This window comes from Poecilia reticulata, linkage group LG7 (assembly GCF_000633615.1).
Source record: "Poecilia reticulata strain Guanapo linkage group LG7, Guppy_female_1.0+MT, whole genome shotgun sequence".
NCBI classification, from domain to species: domain Eukaryota; kingdom Metazoa; phylum Chordata; class Actinopteri; order Cyprinodontiformes; family Poeciliidae; genus Poecilia; species Poecilia reticulata.
Window position 1 is genome coordinate 17,938,574 of NC_024337.1, and position 14,026 is coordinate 17,952,599.

The 14,026-nt window shown below is 39.7% G+C and overlaps 1 protein-coding gene across 3 annotated transcripts; it reads left to right on the plus strand.

Moving 5' to 3' along the window:
• Positions 1–370: 370 nt before the first annotated feature.
• Positions 371–8,170, plus strand: tspy (testis specific protein Y-linked). Of its 3 annotated transcripts, none has more exons than XM_008414334.2 (8): positions 371–1,906; positions 2,249–2,326; positions 2,413–2,524; positions 2,735–2,889; positions 3,014–3,090; positions 3,288–3,499; positions 6,687–6,740; positions 6,850–8,170. In XM_008414334.2, the coding sequence occupies exons 1-8, from the start codon at positions 950–952 to the stop codon at positions 6,888–6,890; spliced, it is 1,686 nt and encodes a 561-aa protein (XP_008412556.1). In that variant the 5' UTR covers positions 371–949; the 3' UTR covers positions 6,891–8,170. The 3 variants fall into 3 exon arrangements, with proteins under 3 accessions (XP_008412556.1, XP_017161362.1, XP_017161361.1); XM_017305872.1 differs by having other exon boundaries at positions 376–1,906; positions 3,285–3,499; XM_017305873.1 differs by lacking the exons at positions 6,687–6,740; positions 6,850–8,170 and adding an exon at positions 4,064–5,143 and having other exon boundaries at positions 375–1,906; positions 3,285–3,499.
• The last annotated feature ends 5,856 nt before the right edge of the window (positions 8,171–14,026 follow it).

A 14,026-nucleotide genomic window follows, 5' to 3' on the forward strand; every position in this document is an offset into this window, starting at 1 on the left:
TAATAATAAAACTCTACGGATATGTCTAAAAAAGTGCTAATATTAAATAGGAAATATCCAAGGCTTTCATGATCTGTTTTGTTAGGATTTGTGCAATTTGATTTAACATTCACCTTCCGCACTAATCAAAAAATAAATAACGATGAAAAAAACTAAGCAAAATTCAATACAATTTACMTATCAAAAACGAATTAGATTTTATATAACTGAGAATAGATTATACRTGTTCGTCTTTCAAAGCATTAATATAAATTTTATATTGGAAACTCATATTAAAAACTGAAAGAAATTTAAATGTATTGTTCATCGTCACTCTAACCAACTCAGAAATTAAAAAATGCCTTTAATGCTGTTTAAAAATATATATATATAGACGAACTGAATTTCAATATTTGGACGTTGTGTCCTTTTTGCGCAGTTAGCTCCACCTCAGATAGAACGCCATGTAAACACACCCTTACCGATGATTGGTTGAGATGTTTTAGCGCGGCGTGGCGCAACCAATCAGAGGATTGTTTTTCTCTGGCGTCGTTTCACGGGTAGTAAGCTAACGGATAATGCAAATCTAAACTTATCTGGAGAACGCGGGTAGTTTCTGGAAGGGTGCATTGTGTTGGTGGGTTTGAATGGCTAAATAAAGTATTTCTTCTTGGGATTATATTGGCGGAGATGCTGTGGTGTCGTCAAGGCGAGGATTCAATAATTGGGTAACGTAAGCTAACTAAGTTAGCTGCAGCTTGCCCATTTTAACGTTCCGCGCGAGGCCGCGGAGAGTTACGAGAGCTGCTTCCTGATCTGTGTTTACTAAGAATGTAGTTTAAAGCTACCAAATATATCGTAACGTTGCGCTAATTGTAGAAGCTGTTGCACCAACGGTGTAATCGACCGCACTTATCTTTAAGAGCCTGCGGGCCTCCTAGCCTGTTAGCACGTTCGCTAGCCTGCTAACATGAGTGAAGTGACCGACTACAAACAGTCGGGTGACCCTGCATCGAGGAAACGGAGCGCATCACTCGACCTGGACGAAGACAATGCGTTTCCTCATAAGTTCGCTAAAGTAAGTGACGACGCAAATGGAACTGGACAAACTTCAAAAAGTTGCGAAAACAGTGAAGTTGAAAGTAAAGAAGAAACTCAGAGGAAGCCAAAAGATACTGTTGCTGAAGGAACTGCTGTGCCGACAGATAAGGCTACGGATCTTACAGATGGCACCAGCGAGCAGCCGGTCAACAGCTCCAGCCCTGACGGTGACCATGCCGACATCACCGAGAAACCGCAGTCCTCAGAGGCCTCGGCACCCACCGATTCAAAAGAGGAAACCCAGAAAATAGCTGAATCAGTGCAGCATCCCTCAACTCCTGTGGACCAGTCCGACTCCGCAGCCATAGCAGCTGCTGAAGCACTGGCCAGTCTCACTGGCGGAGACGGAGAGGAAAGCCAAGAGACTCCGTGTTCATCTGCAAAAGTGAGACCAGTGAAACATGGAAGTAAAAACAAACAGCGGCCAGGCCAGCAGCCTTCGAAAGTTGGCTCCAAAACWCAGGCAGCTGCAGACAGCTCCACATCAGCACGGAGTACCGACAGAGAAGATAAAGATGATGCTGCCGAAGCAGACGAAGGGGATGAATCCGTCTCGGGATCTTCCTCCACACCCAGCTCCTCTTTCCCATCTGACAATGAGGACAATGATGATGGGGAGTGTGCGATTGTGTCGGTCAAAATGGCCCCAGAGATGAGGCAGTCTGTTGCTCTGCTGGCACAAGTGCAGATGAGACTTGAGGCTCTAGAGAAGAAGAGTGTCAGACTCCATCAACGGCTGGAGCTGAAGATTAATCGCCAGAGACGCCCGCATCTTGATCAGAGAAGCTCCATCACGAAAACCATCCCGGGGTTCTGGGTGACGGCTGTATCCTTAAAATCAAAATGATCCCATCTATTGGTTGCACCGATTGATCAGCGSCGATTTTYGGAGATCGCGGATCAACCGATACTTTCACGTGAAGCTGATKGTATCCCCCAATTTTTAKCTGCCTCAGCAAAGGTCTAAAAATCACCCACTGTCCTATTCTTTAACTCAGCAACTTTCCTGCTATTTTTAGCAACATTTCAGACAAGAATAATCGGAATCGGCTTTTTAAAAAAATAATCAGCGATTAGACAGAAAACTGCAATCGGTGCACCCCTACTTCCATCTYGTCTGCTGCATGTTTTCTCTTTTGTCGTTTTTATCTTAACATCAACTCCTCAGCTGCTGAACCATCCTCACCTCTCTGCTCACATAGATGAGACYGATGAAGATGCTCTTAGTTACATGACTGATCTTGAAGTAGGTTTGATTGGTCCATATTTTAAATAATTTKGACAACTCCCACTGTAATAAATGCAAAGCAGATTTATTTGTGTCATTCTCAGGTCGAATCTTTCAAAAACACCAAACTCGGCTACAGGATTCGCTTCCACTTCCGACGGAACCCATATTTCCAGAAYAACATCATTATGAAGGAATTGCACCTTGGCATGGGAGGTAAAAGCTGTTTCCTTGTAAACTGAAACAGAAGTGATGAGATTCTGGAAGTGTACTATAAAAGAGGAAGATTTAAAGTTATTGTGATTTTTTACTGGGTTCGTTTTCAGGGAATGTTTACAAGTCRCATCCGAATCTGTCTGCTCTACAGTTTAACTGCATTTTCAGTGTGTCTGCTGTGGTACATGTTTGTTTTTCTGATGCGTTCAGGGTCACCCATGTCATTCTCCAACCCCATCCTCTGGCATCGCGGACACAATCTGACCGCTAACAGTGAGCCCAGGAAGTCATGCCGCGGTGTTTACGAGACGTTTTTCAGCTGGTTCAGCGACCACAGCAACCCAGTGCAAGAYGATGTAGCACAGGTACAGAGCCTGTTATTTGGGTTTTATTTGGGTTTTAAGTTGCCATAAAGTTGATATTTGTGCCTGGTGATGGTGGCAGAGCCACCTGCYTTCAGGTGATTTTATTTTATTATTCTTTGTTCAGATACTGAAGGACGACCTCTACAGAGATCCACTGAGATACTACCTCACTCCTCTCTGGGAACCGAGGGAGAACGGCAGGTGAACCAGACACATCCACACACACAGGATTATATTCTGACTGCAAGTTTAGAAAAAAAAAAATCTGAAATGCTGTTTCTTTAATCTACAATTTRCTGTCAAATGAGATGTTTTCTTGTTTTTATTTTGGTGYGTTTGTCCAGAATAACTACTGTTCGTTGTTTGCATGACCGTCTCTATGCTCGTTTCTCCAGTAGCACCACGGAGGCCAGAGCAGCTGGAAACGGAAACGGAGACGATTGCGTGGTGATTTCTGACTCGGACGACGAGCCAGGGGAGGACACTGGTGACGCCGATCCAGGCCGCAGCAGGGAGGACGAGGAAGAGGAGGAGGACGATGATGATGAAGAAGAAGAAGGTGCAGAAGACGAAGAAGAGGAGGAGGAAGAGGGCAGGCGAGCAAGTCCAGGTCGGTGCAGAAACAGAGCTGTTTAATAACCAAAGTGTCCAGGTGGTTTTGAGTTTTTGTTGTAACCTTTGTTTTTAAATGTGAGGCAAGGTTTATTGGACTGTTACAACTTTCAAAAACATGTATAATCGTTAGACTATTTCAGATTTTCTCGTGTTACAGACAAAAATGTCAGTTTATCTTATAGTGATTGACCACAAAGAGTGGAGATAAATGATGGCTTTAAAGATTATTTACAAATAAAAATAAAGTGAATGCATTTCTATTTGTCTCCCCATTACTTTGACTTCAGTATGATCTAGGGCAACTGATTATATTCAAACTCACACAGGTAGCAGATAAAGATCCATCTGTGAGTAATTTAACATAATAAAGCTCATAAGAACGGATGGAAACTGCTGTAATGGATGAAAATTGTTGTGATGGAGGCRAAGTCACAGCAGGAGCTTCTTAAAGAGGCAAATGTAATTTCARGGCGTCAAATTGCAAAGTCACATTTAATTTTAGTCRTGTCCGATGTGTACAGTATTTTCATAACAGTTACTTGATTGTGCCATTTTATAGCGCAATGTGCCTGGAAAATACAACACTGCTCCTTTTAAAGAACGTTAGAGAGCAAGCGGCATCATGAAGAGCGAGGAATTGTAAACAGGTCRGAGATKAAGACAGTTAAAGCCGGTTGAGATGATAAAATGGTATCCTAAGATTTTAATGTCTCACAGAGCTCCTTTTAATCTGTCATGTGAAGATGAAATGAGGTGACACAACCGCAAACCGACCCAGACACGGTTGTCCATCTAACCTGACAGGCCAGGCAAGGTGACCATTAATCACCCCCGCTGTGGCGCCGAACGATTCGGCCWCAAAATCATCACAACACTCTTCTCTGTATTGTAATCGTCAGTATTCAGTTTTAACTCTCTGGTTTTTGATCAGTACAAATGGAAAGAACAAAATAAGATCATTATTAATGACTAATAACATTTCTTTTTTCAAAAATATCTATAAACTAAACACCAATTCCAGCAAACATTGTCAGACATCAACTAATACTGAACAAATATCAATTTATACTTCCTTAATATTGGTGTGTAAAACTCACTTGCTTCACTTTATTGCTTAACATCTCTTTTATMTTGGTTAAAAAATGGTGGCTCCATGAACTGCCTGATATTCCACATGGATTACGTATCTTATTGAATTTTTAAAGCTCATCTTTATTATTTATTTTGGCCATTTTGTGCTAAWGTTAAATATTGTAATTGTTTTACTTCTCTTCACTATGCAGCACCATGATGTGGGAATGCATTTCTTCAGCAGGGACAGCGAATCTGGTCAGAGTTGATGGGAAAATGAATAACAAAACCTTTTAAAAGCTGCAAAAGTCTTAATATTAGGGTGAATGTTGGTCTTCCAGCTGCTGTGAAATGTTTTGTCCAAATCTCAAYAATCTTTTGTTRGATATGAAAGTTGACATTTGCAGATGCTCCCCATCCAATCTCAAGGTTTCCYCCAGAAACCTTGTCTGGTGGTTGGTGTGCTAGAGCAGTCATTTATCCAGCGGCCCGTCGTGTTTTYGAGTTWWGAAATGTGAAATATGAAAGTATCACTTGATAATTATGTGTTATTGGAAGATTAATTGATTACCTGAACACCAACTATAAAGTCTTTAAAAAATGCAAACATTTAAAAAAAAGACTTAAATAAATAAGCAATGCTAAGCCTGGTGGGGGCACAAGTAAAGCCTGGTGGCCCGCCAGGCTTATGMTACACTGGGGGGAACCTTCCAATCTGACTGAGTTTAAACTAGAAGAATGTCCAAAAATTTCAGTTTCAATTTGTGCAAGACCTTGAGATGCAAGTTATCGACTGAGTTGATTGAGCTTATAGATACAGTAAATATTAATTGATAAGCGGCCATTTTCTTAAAAACCTGAGTTTTCTCTCGTGTCAAGAGAGTTGACCGTCTTTCCATAAATTGAAGCGTTACATTTTTCAGATGCTGAATTTTTAAAAAACAACAAAAAAAAACATATTTAAAAAAAAAAAAATTTGTCAGATTAAACAGAAAATTGTTGTTTTCTGACTTTATTCAACTCAAGCATATTTATAAAAGAGCCGCTAAGTTTGCTGAATTGAAAGATGAAAAGTAGGGGTGCACCGATTTCCTTAATTTTGGGAGATCCGTGATTGGCAGATATTTACACGTGACGCTGATCTTATCCACCTCAGAAAAGGTCTAAGAATCAGCYAACAAATCTTCTGTTCTGCAGCGAGAGACGTTTTACTGACAGACCGGGCCACYAGGWCATGTCTGCATGTTTGTAGTTAACAATCATCATCCCACTGTTGCCAACTCTGCAACTTTCTTGCTATAATTAGCAACATTGGCAGGCCAGGCTTTTTTAARATCGGTAATCGGCGGTCAACCAGAAAACTGCAACYGGTGCACCTCTAATAAAAGTATAAAWCATGTGAAGTGCATGAAAGATGTTCATGCTCGGTCTGTGAGGAGAAATGGAGACATTATTGAAGCCACTTGGTGTCAAAGTGAACAGAAACTGATATACAGCTCTGAAAAAAAATAAGAGACCACTTAAAATKATCACTCTCTGATTTTACTTTTATATGTATATGTTTTATTCTATAAACTACTGTCAACATGTCTCTGAAATTCCAAGCAAAAATTTAGTATTTATTAGCAGAAAATGAGAAATGGTGAAAATAACAAAAAAGATGCAGAGCTTTCAGACCTCAAATAATGTAAGGAAAACAAGTTAATATTCATTTAGACACAACAATACTAATGTTTTAACTCARAAATCTATATTTGATGGAGTAACCATGAGGTTTTCAGTCGGATTCAGTGCAGTGGGCTCTTGATTTTTCCAGAGCTGTTGCTCTCYGCTGTCAGGGCGGTTTTTCTATCTGTAGTGAGAGCAATACTTTGTTCTGTTAATTGTTTACATCCTTAGCGAGGCCGTTCARAAACATGGAGCTTTAGTTGCAAAGAAAGTCGTTTCTACAAAGTGATAAATCGGTGTTAGTTTGTATAATTTTTCTTSCACTCCAGTTCTACACCACTTCACGACGTCTAAAAATRCATTAAAGTTAAAGTTAGTGATGTGAGGAAATGTGGGAGACTCTTTAAAAGCACTGAACGGACAACAAAATGTKTCTTCCTCAGATGAGAGCCAGGAGGAGGAGGAAGAGGAGGGCAGTGGAGAAATTGTGATCGACGGTAAGACATCACCGTTGTTCACGTTTTCTGTTCAAAACAGAAGTGGAGGAACAGAATAAGATTCCATTTCATCTCCKGGGATTATTTCTGTGTTATTTTTATCCTGCAGGCTCTGACGACAGCGATCAGGAGGAGGAGGAGGAGGCCTAAGAGGAAAAAGTGAAGATAAACGGATGCACACCAGTAAACCGCAGCGTTCAAACCACCTGCTGGTGTTCTCTAGGTCCTCTCTGGCCTCCAAACCAGTCCTGGGTCATCAGGACGCGGACGCAGGATCTCTGGGAAGTCATCTGACTGACTTCAGCGCGCTGGTTTTTATATTGTGGCTGCTGCGTTGTGTGTGTTTGAGCAAGCCGCCGTAGGGACCAGAAACTGGGAATATGAAGAGGAGACGCAGTGCAAACATTGAATCGTTCTTCCTGGTGTCATTTTTATGCACAAAATATCAGTCTTTTTTTCTTTCTTTTTTTTTCTTACCTAAAATAGACAGACGCTTTTAAATCAGGGTAAATTGTAACAGTAAAGCCAAGGCAGCATGTCCCTTCTGTCTATTTATAGACATTACTGTGCAACTCTTTCCTTTTATATCTGCGCACATTTTCAGGTTCACTATCCCCACTCCAAAAGTTCAGAACGAGAGTTTCTACGAACCGTTTATAACACCCGACTCGCATGTAGTTAGATTTAGCCGATTCTTCGCTTAATACTGAAATCATCAGAGGCATTAATATTGATCTTTTCAAGCTGTTTTTTAACTCGACGCGTGACGAAGCGAATATGTCATGAGCTCAATTTGATATGATGATCGTACATTTCAGATGCACTGAGTACAGAACCAAAATGTCTTCTCAGGGATGATCATGGTGGTCGTTTTGTTGAAATAACTTGGCTAATTTTAAATCATTTATGCTTATACTTACTGTTGGTTGTGTATAAAGAAATGTGGACTCTACTGTAGTATATAGGAACAATAATTATTTTGATAGACTACCAGTGTGTTTTTTGTTTTCCTCTACCTGTGCCGTCATGTTACATCCACACCTGTAAACTATCTCTGATGTTCGATCATCCTCACTTAATTTAAGCTGCGTTTCTGTGGATTCCCAGGTTTATGCAAGGCACCCAAACAATGCGTAGGAACTTTGAGATTTCTTTAGACTTAAACGCAATTTGAAGTAACCAATGTAAACATCCAAAGTTTGTCTTTTAAGATTACATTTCTAAAAAAAAACTTAAAACATTGGTATTTATGGGTCTTTTTTTTTTTTTTACACATTTGTGTTATGGCATGCCAGTTAGCACAAGTTGTAAGACAGGAGATTAATAGCACACTGCTGTGTAGAGGAATATTGCTGTGTGGTATAAACTTCAAATTCACAGCAATTTGTAATGGGGTGCACTGTAAAAAAAAAAAAAAAAAAAAAAAAAAATGGCATTTAATGGTTTCAGATTTTCTTAGCAACGAACCTGTAAATACTACTTCAGCAAGGTTTTTTGAATAATAAGATTCATGTTTTAATTCGTGGATAGAGTTATCAAATAATCTGGATTTTGTTTCTGATCGTTCTCTCGGACAACATTTATATTTTGTGTGCTGTGATTTATTTTTTATTATTGTTTTTTAGAACGGTGTAGTTTTATTATTTCTACTTGTTTTTGTTTTTTGGTTGATCTTGTTTGCTTTAAAGATAAATGTCCACCTTTTGACTCAGACCTAATAAATAAAATGCTGTTTGACTTTGCTGATCATGAGTTTTACATTTGAGCTGTTTTGCAGAAGTATTCAAACAGAAACATTAAGTATTTTAGACAAATTCTATGCAAAATTCCAACATTGAGCAGTAGGTAACAGTGAATGAGCAGTTTTGGGGGTATCTAGAAACTTGATTTTTTTGTTTTGTTCATTCTTTGCACAATAGTTGAAGCTCAGTCATATTGGATGGACTACACCTATTTAAAATTTAAATCTGGACTTTCAGAGGATGTAAAAAGCCAGACAGATGTTGGAGTTGGRGTTTTCATCCTTGGCCGTTATGATCRATGGAAGAAATGGTTTGAATTTTCTCCTTCGCTTACATTTCCTCTGGGTTGTGGTTTAGTTATTTTAGCTTTCCAGATGCTAATCARTTGTAAGAACAATTCCTTGTTGCCATTGTTTTGCATCGTAATGACTGTCCAGAAACAAAACCAGAAAAAATAGTTGCCCAAATATGCAAAAGAAATAAATGAACAAGAGTAAAATAAAAATAAAATCAGAACTAACACATGTAAACACAATAAACGGTGAAATTGTAAAATAAAAAAAATTGCAGCTTCTAGCAGGTTTTCTTCCAGGGTTGCCCTAGATTTAACTTCTTCCTTCTTCTCAACTTTAACCAGTTTCTCATTCCCTACCATGATGCTGCCTCCACCATGTTTCATTGTGTAGATCCAAATTCAAGGTGATAGGAAGTGCTAATTTCTTCCACACTGTTTTTGCATGCAGGCTAAAGGCGTAAATGCTGATCTCATTGATAGGAACAACTGTTTTCCACATATTTTGCTGTGTGCCATACATAATTTGAGGCAAACTGAAAACCTACCGAGGTGCAATTTTTGTTTTTTTTTCTCCATTCAGGGTCTCCCTCAGTGTATTATAAGCCTGGCGGGCCTCCAGGCTTTACTTGGGCCCCCACCAGACCAAGCATTGTTAATTTATTCCAGTTTTTGTTAATGATTTCCTCTTTTCAAGACTTTATAGTTGGTGTTTAGGTAACACAGATATTTTCAAATTTCCTGTCGACTTTAAACATTTTATAACTCAAAAACATGGCGGCTGGCTGGACGACCGCCCTAGTGYGCCRAGCACCGGGCTTAGCAAGTTTTCTTTCCCTGCTATTGAATCGTGTTGTTCTCTGATGACAGAGAGCTAGAGATGGGGAGGCAGAGAAGAAAACTCAAGGGCAGGAAATTAAATTTAAAAAGCTTTCCTAAGTAGCTGACAGACAGCAGGTATGTGGYTCCAATCTATCAAGAGGAGGACTGTAAATATTGAGGTTAGCTTAAATTACTAGTAAAACAACAGGTCAGGTCATTGTTGTCTTGTAACCGTGTGCTGTAGTTTCAAGTATATAGAGGTGCAATAATGTGTCAGTATACAGTGTAACAACATAATTATACTGAATACTTTCCAGATTTTTATTTGTAGAAATATCTCAATAATGTTATTTTTGTGTTGGTGTAGAATGCAAATAAAGTGAATCAATATTTATGGTTGTAAAGTGACAAGATGAGAGAAGGTTATTTTAATGTGAATTTGAGATGTACAACAAAATGACATTTCCATATTTTGTTTGCCGAGCACTTTAACATGTTTTACCTCAAATCACCACAAGGCGGCAGTGTTAAATTAAACTTAAGTTTCTATTGCTTGACATAATAGAAGAAGGTTTGGCAATTCATTGAAAATTCAAATTAGCGTTTAATCGTTCAGATGTCAATAAAAAGACAGGGCTAACTGTAATAAAATGACTAATACTGATGTATRAATGTGACTTATAGAAACTTTGAGATGGGTTTGGCTGTAATGCTTCCATTTCTGAGAAAACAAAACGAATCCTGCAGCTGCTTCTTAATGTTTTCCATCTTTGATATGACAGCGGTTGTGTGATCCTGCTAACAGCGCGAATGCAGCGCTGCAAGTAGCCCCGGGGAAAGGCATTTTTGGGCAGGCCCTGACAAAGGAGCAGCAGCTCTGTTGCAACAGTACACTTAAACCCTTGATTCCACTTTTAATGCACAGCTATAAATATTCCACTAGCAAAAACCTGTCCTGGTGTGGACCCAGCAGCACCCAGAGCATGCAATCTGGGTTAGGCCTACACTATTAATACTGATGATGAAACCCATGGACTCCCCATGAAGGGTGCCCATGCTAAACWGTGTTTGTCTCCTCTTAYAAGCGGCTTAATCCAGCCCACCTAAAAGCCCAACGTGTTTTCTTAGATATAAATTAATAATAGGGTCGGTTCCTACAATATTGATTGTGACAAACTAAGTACAGATTGCCGGGACAGCAGAGCTTTCTTCAGGCTGTTTTGTGGTCTGGGGGTTGTTTGTAAAGCCTTTTGTTATGTGCGGGGCGGCAAAATCCTAAATGGATTCCTCTGTGTACACTACACTCCCCTGATCTGAGCTCGTATTTGTACTGTACACAAATCTTCTTGTCATGCCGCTTCATGTTCTCATGTTTTCAGTAGTTTTTCCAAGTCTCAGACCCTTTWAGTGGGAGTGAAAAATGAAAGGGTTGCACACAAAAGCTAATTCTTCATCTGCAAGATTGATGATTAGGAGGGTATTCTCTCCTGGAARGACTGCAAGAAAAAAAACCTGCAGCTTCTCTTTGAGTCCCATCTATTGTAGATAATCTCAGAGGCTGAGGTGGGGCCCCTGAATATCAACAATCTGTGTGTGAATGTGTGTGTTTGCACACGTGCACATGCTTTAGACTCCTTCATAAAGAAACGGCTTGCATTCTTCCATGCATGCATTAGTATTTTGCAGGAGGTTGTGTGCGCCACTTACAGACTGGCAGGTTTTTTTCCCAACGCCGCCGGTCCACGTAAGTGCGATTCTTCCCCCGTCATCAGATCAAGAAGAAGTTCGGAGCTGCAGAGAGGGGGAAAGCAGCCAAGGGTGAGAAAAGAGAACAGAGCGGGAATGATTGAGGGAAACGGATGAGTGCATTGATAAGAGGAGCTGCCCGGGCCCTGACAGATACACACAGCAGATGGATGACTCTTATCAGGGAGATCACAGAGAGCATGCTCACGCCTAGGCCCAGTTACAGAGAGCCATGATCACACCAGACAGATGAATGGGCCTAACCCCCAGCAATCAGAGTGCATACTGTAGACCCCTGCACAACACACACACACACACACTCACACACACACACACTCACCCAGTTGACAGAATGAACAGATTGTGGCGCCTGCGATACCTTAGCGTCTTTGACATTGAAATTCACCTGGAGTCTGGTGTCTGAAGGATGGGTGTGATGAGAGCAAGGGTGCGAGTAAAGATAAGAGAATTCAATTTAAATTCAAACAGCAGGGAAAATGCATGTGTGTTTGGGCTTCTGTGTCAGGATGCACTCCGTCGCTGCGCTTCCATCGGCCGCATAGTTGAACAATACGGCATTTTGAAAAGAAATATGCTTAATGGAAATGCAGCAATTTGTAAAAAAAAAACCTCTCTTATTCTTCAATAAAAATGTTTTATGGGAGGATGAGGTGTTTGGTTTATTTTGAAAAGCTGAAATGGAAATACTTTTTCCTCTTCACATGAGTCACATGATCAACAACCRGATGTTACCACTGGCACAAACTCCGAAGAAGTTGACAGGAAGTAGTTGGAGGATCATGGCGAGGCATGATTTTTAGTGAGCAAACTTATTCTGATCTTAATTGTGTTTTATTTTATTTTATGTAGGTATATTATTAATAATATATTTTATATTATTTCTAGAATTGCGCCACTGATGGTGGCAGCCCGTTGGAGTAGCTCTGTACTTTCATTGAGATTTTTTTTCTCTTTTTCAAACATTCATTCCTGCCTTTTTGGAGGAAAATTGCTTTTTTTCTATAACTGTTCCTTCTTGTTCTATATATTGATTTTATTTAATGTCCCTTTGGGATTAATAAAATATTTTTGAATTCCATGGAAATACAGCAATTACAAAATTCAGTTTTTTCAACATTAGTGGAATATTGACAAAGTTTTGTGCACATTTGTGTTGAGTTTCAAAGAGAATTCCCACTTTTTCAGCATTTATTTTATTTTATTTTTTTACAAATTCTCTTAGGACTGTCTGGATTGAGTAAAAAAGCAAGAAGAGTCTCAGGAAGTATTGGATAAATACTTTTTTTATTATTTTAACCCAAAAGATTACATTTACAAAAAATGAATTCTTGCTCATAAAAGAGGCCTAAGAAACAGAATTGAACTCAGCCAAAAATCCTGATAGCACAAACAAACTATAACACACAAGGGAATGCATAATACAATCACTAACTACAATGAACAACACAGTAYAGATAAGTCTTTCAATAAACTAAACAGAAAAATATTAAATCAAATGTTTTAAATACAAATATTCACCAGCAGAAACTGTTGGTGCAATCCAATCAACACCTTGTATTTAAGTGTGCTAATCCCAGTTAAAACTGGCAAAAGAAAAAACATAATCATAAGCACAAAGATGAGTAACGAGTTGCTAAAAATACATCAGTAAGCTAAATGTGAACACTTAACAATGTATTTAAACCAACCAATAAACATTTTATGGGAAACTAAACGGCTGTTGTGTTTAAGTGAGGTGCATATAAGCGATTTACCAGCCATGGGTTTGACCATCACAAGAACAATTTCTTTTTTAAAGATGGAGCAGAAGACTTGCATTTAAAAAAAACCCCAAACACCACTTTGGACTGTTATTACACCGCGGCAGCACTTAACCATTAACCGGCTGTCACCGTGGCATCTTGAGAGGGTGCTGACAGTTTTACCTGTTAAGACACATCGTTTTTACTCTCACTCATCCTCGCTATCTTCTTCTCAAGTACAGTAACTCTGCACCCTCCAAGAAACAAAACACACACCCGCTGTTATTTTGCAAGAGAACTTCTTCAACAGCTGTTTGCTCTCCTTGCTGAGTTTTATTGCCGAGGGAGAGTGCCAGTCCTGTCTTCAAGGCAGATGGCGGCTGGCTGGCCCCACCGGACACGTGGCGCGTTGGACTGCTGCAGACGCTCCTCCATCGCTTGGAAGCTGCAGCCATCGTGTGCCTGCACACTGTTCTGAGTCGGAAAGCCCACTTGCAATTCAGCGCGAGGTGAACAGGCTGTGACTGGAATGTGTGCCACGTATGCGCCCTTCATGTCAACAATGTTTTCCATAGTTACTCCTCTTTGATAATCAGCGATGTGTGAAGTTCATGGATGACAGGCAGCACCTGTTCCTTTCCTTACACGTTAATGTTTACATTTTTTCGCAGCTGTAGGGTGATGATTATTATGCTGTGAAGCTGCAATCATAGGAAATGTCTCTTTATTTTTCTGTGCTATATGCAGTGACTTGCAAGAGTTTACATTCTGACACCCTGCAACCTCTATAAACATTTGTTTTATTGAGATTTYGTCATGRCAGATCAACACAAAGATGTTCATTTTTGTTTCTCTAATATCTCTAAATAAAATTGAAAACGTTCATCTGTAGGTAATTTAATAACCTGAACGCAGGTGGCT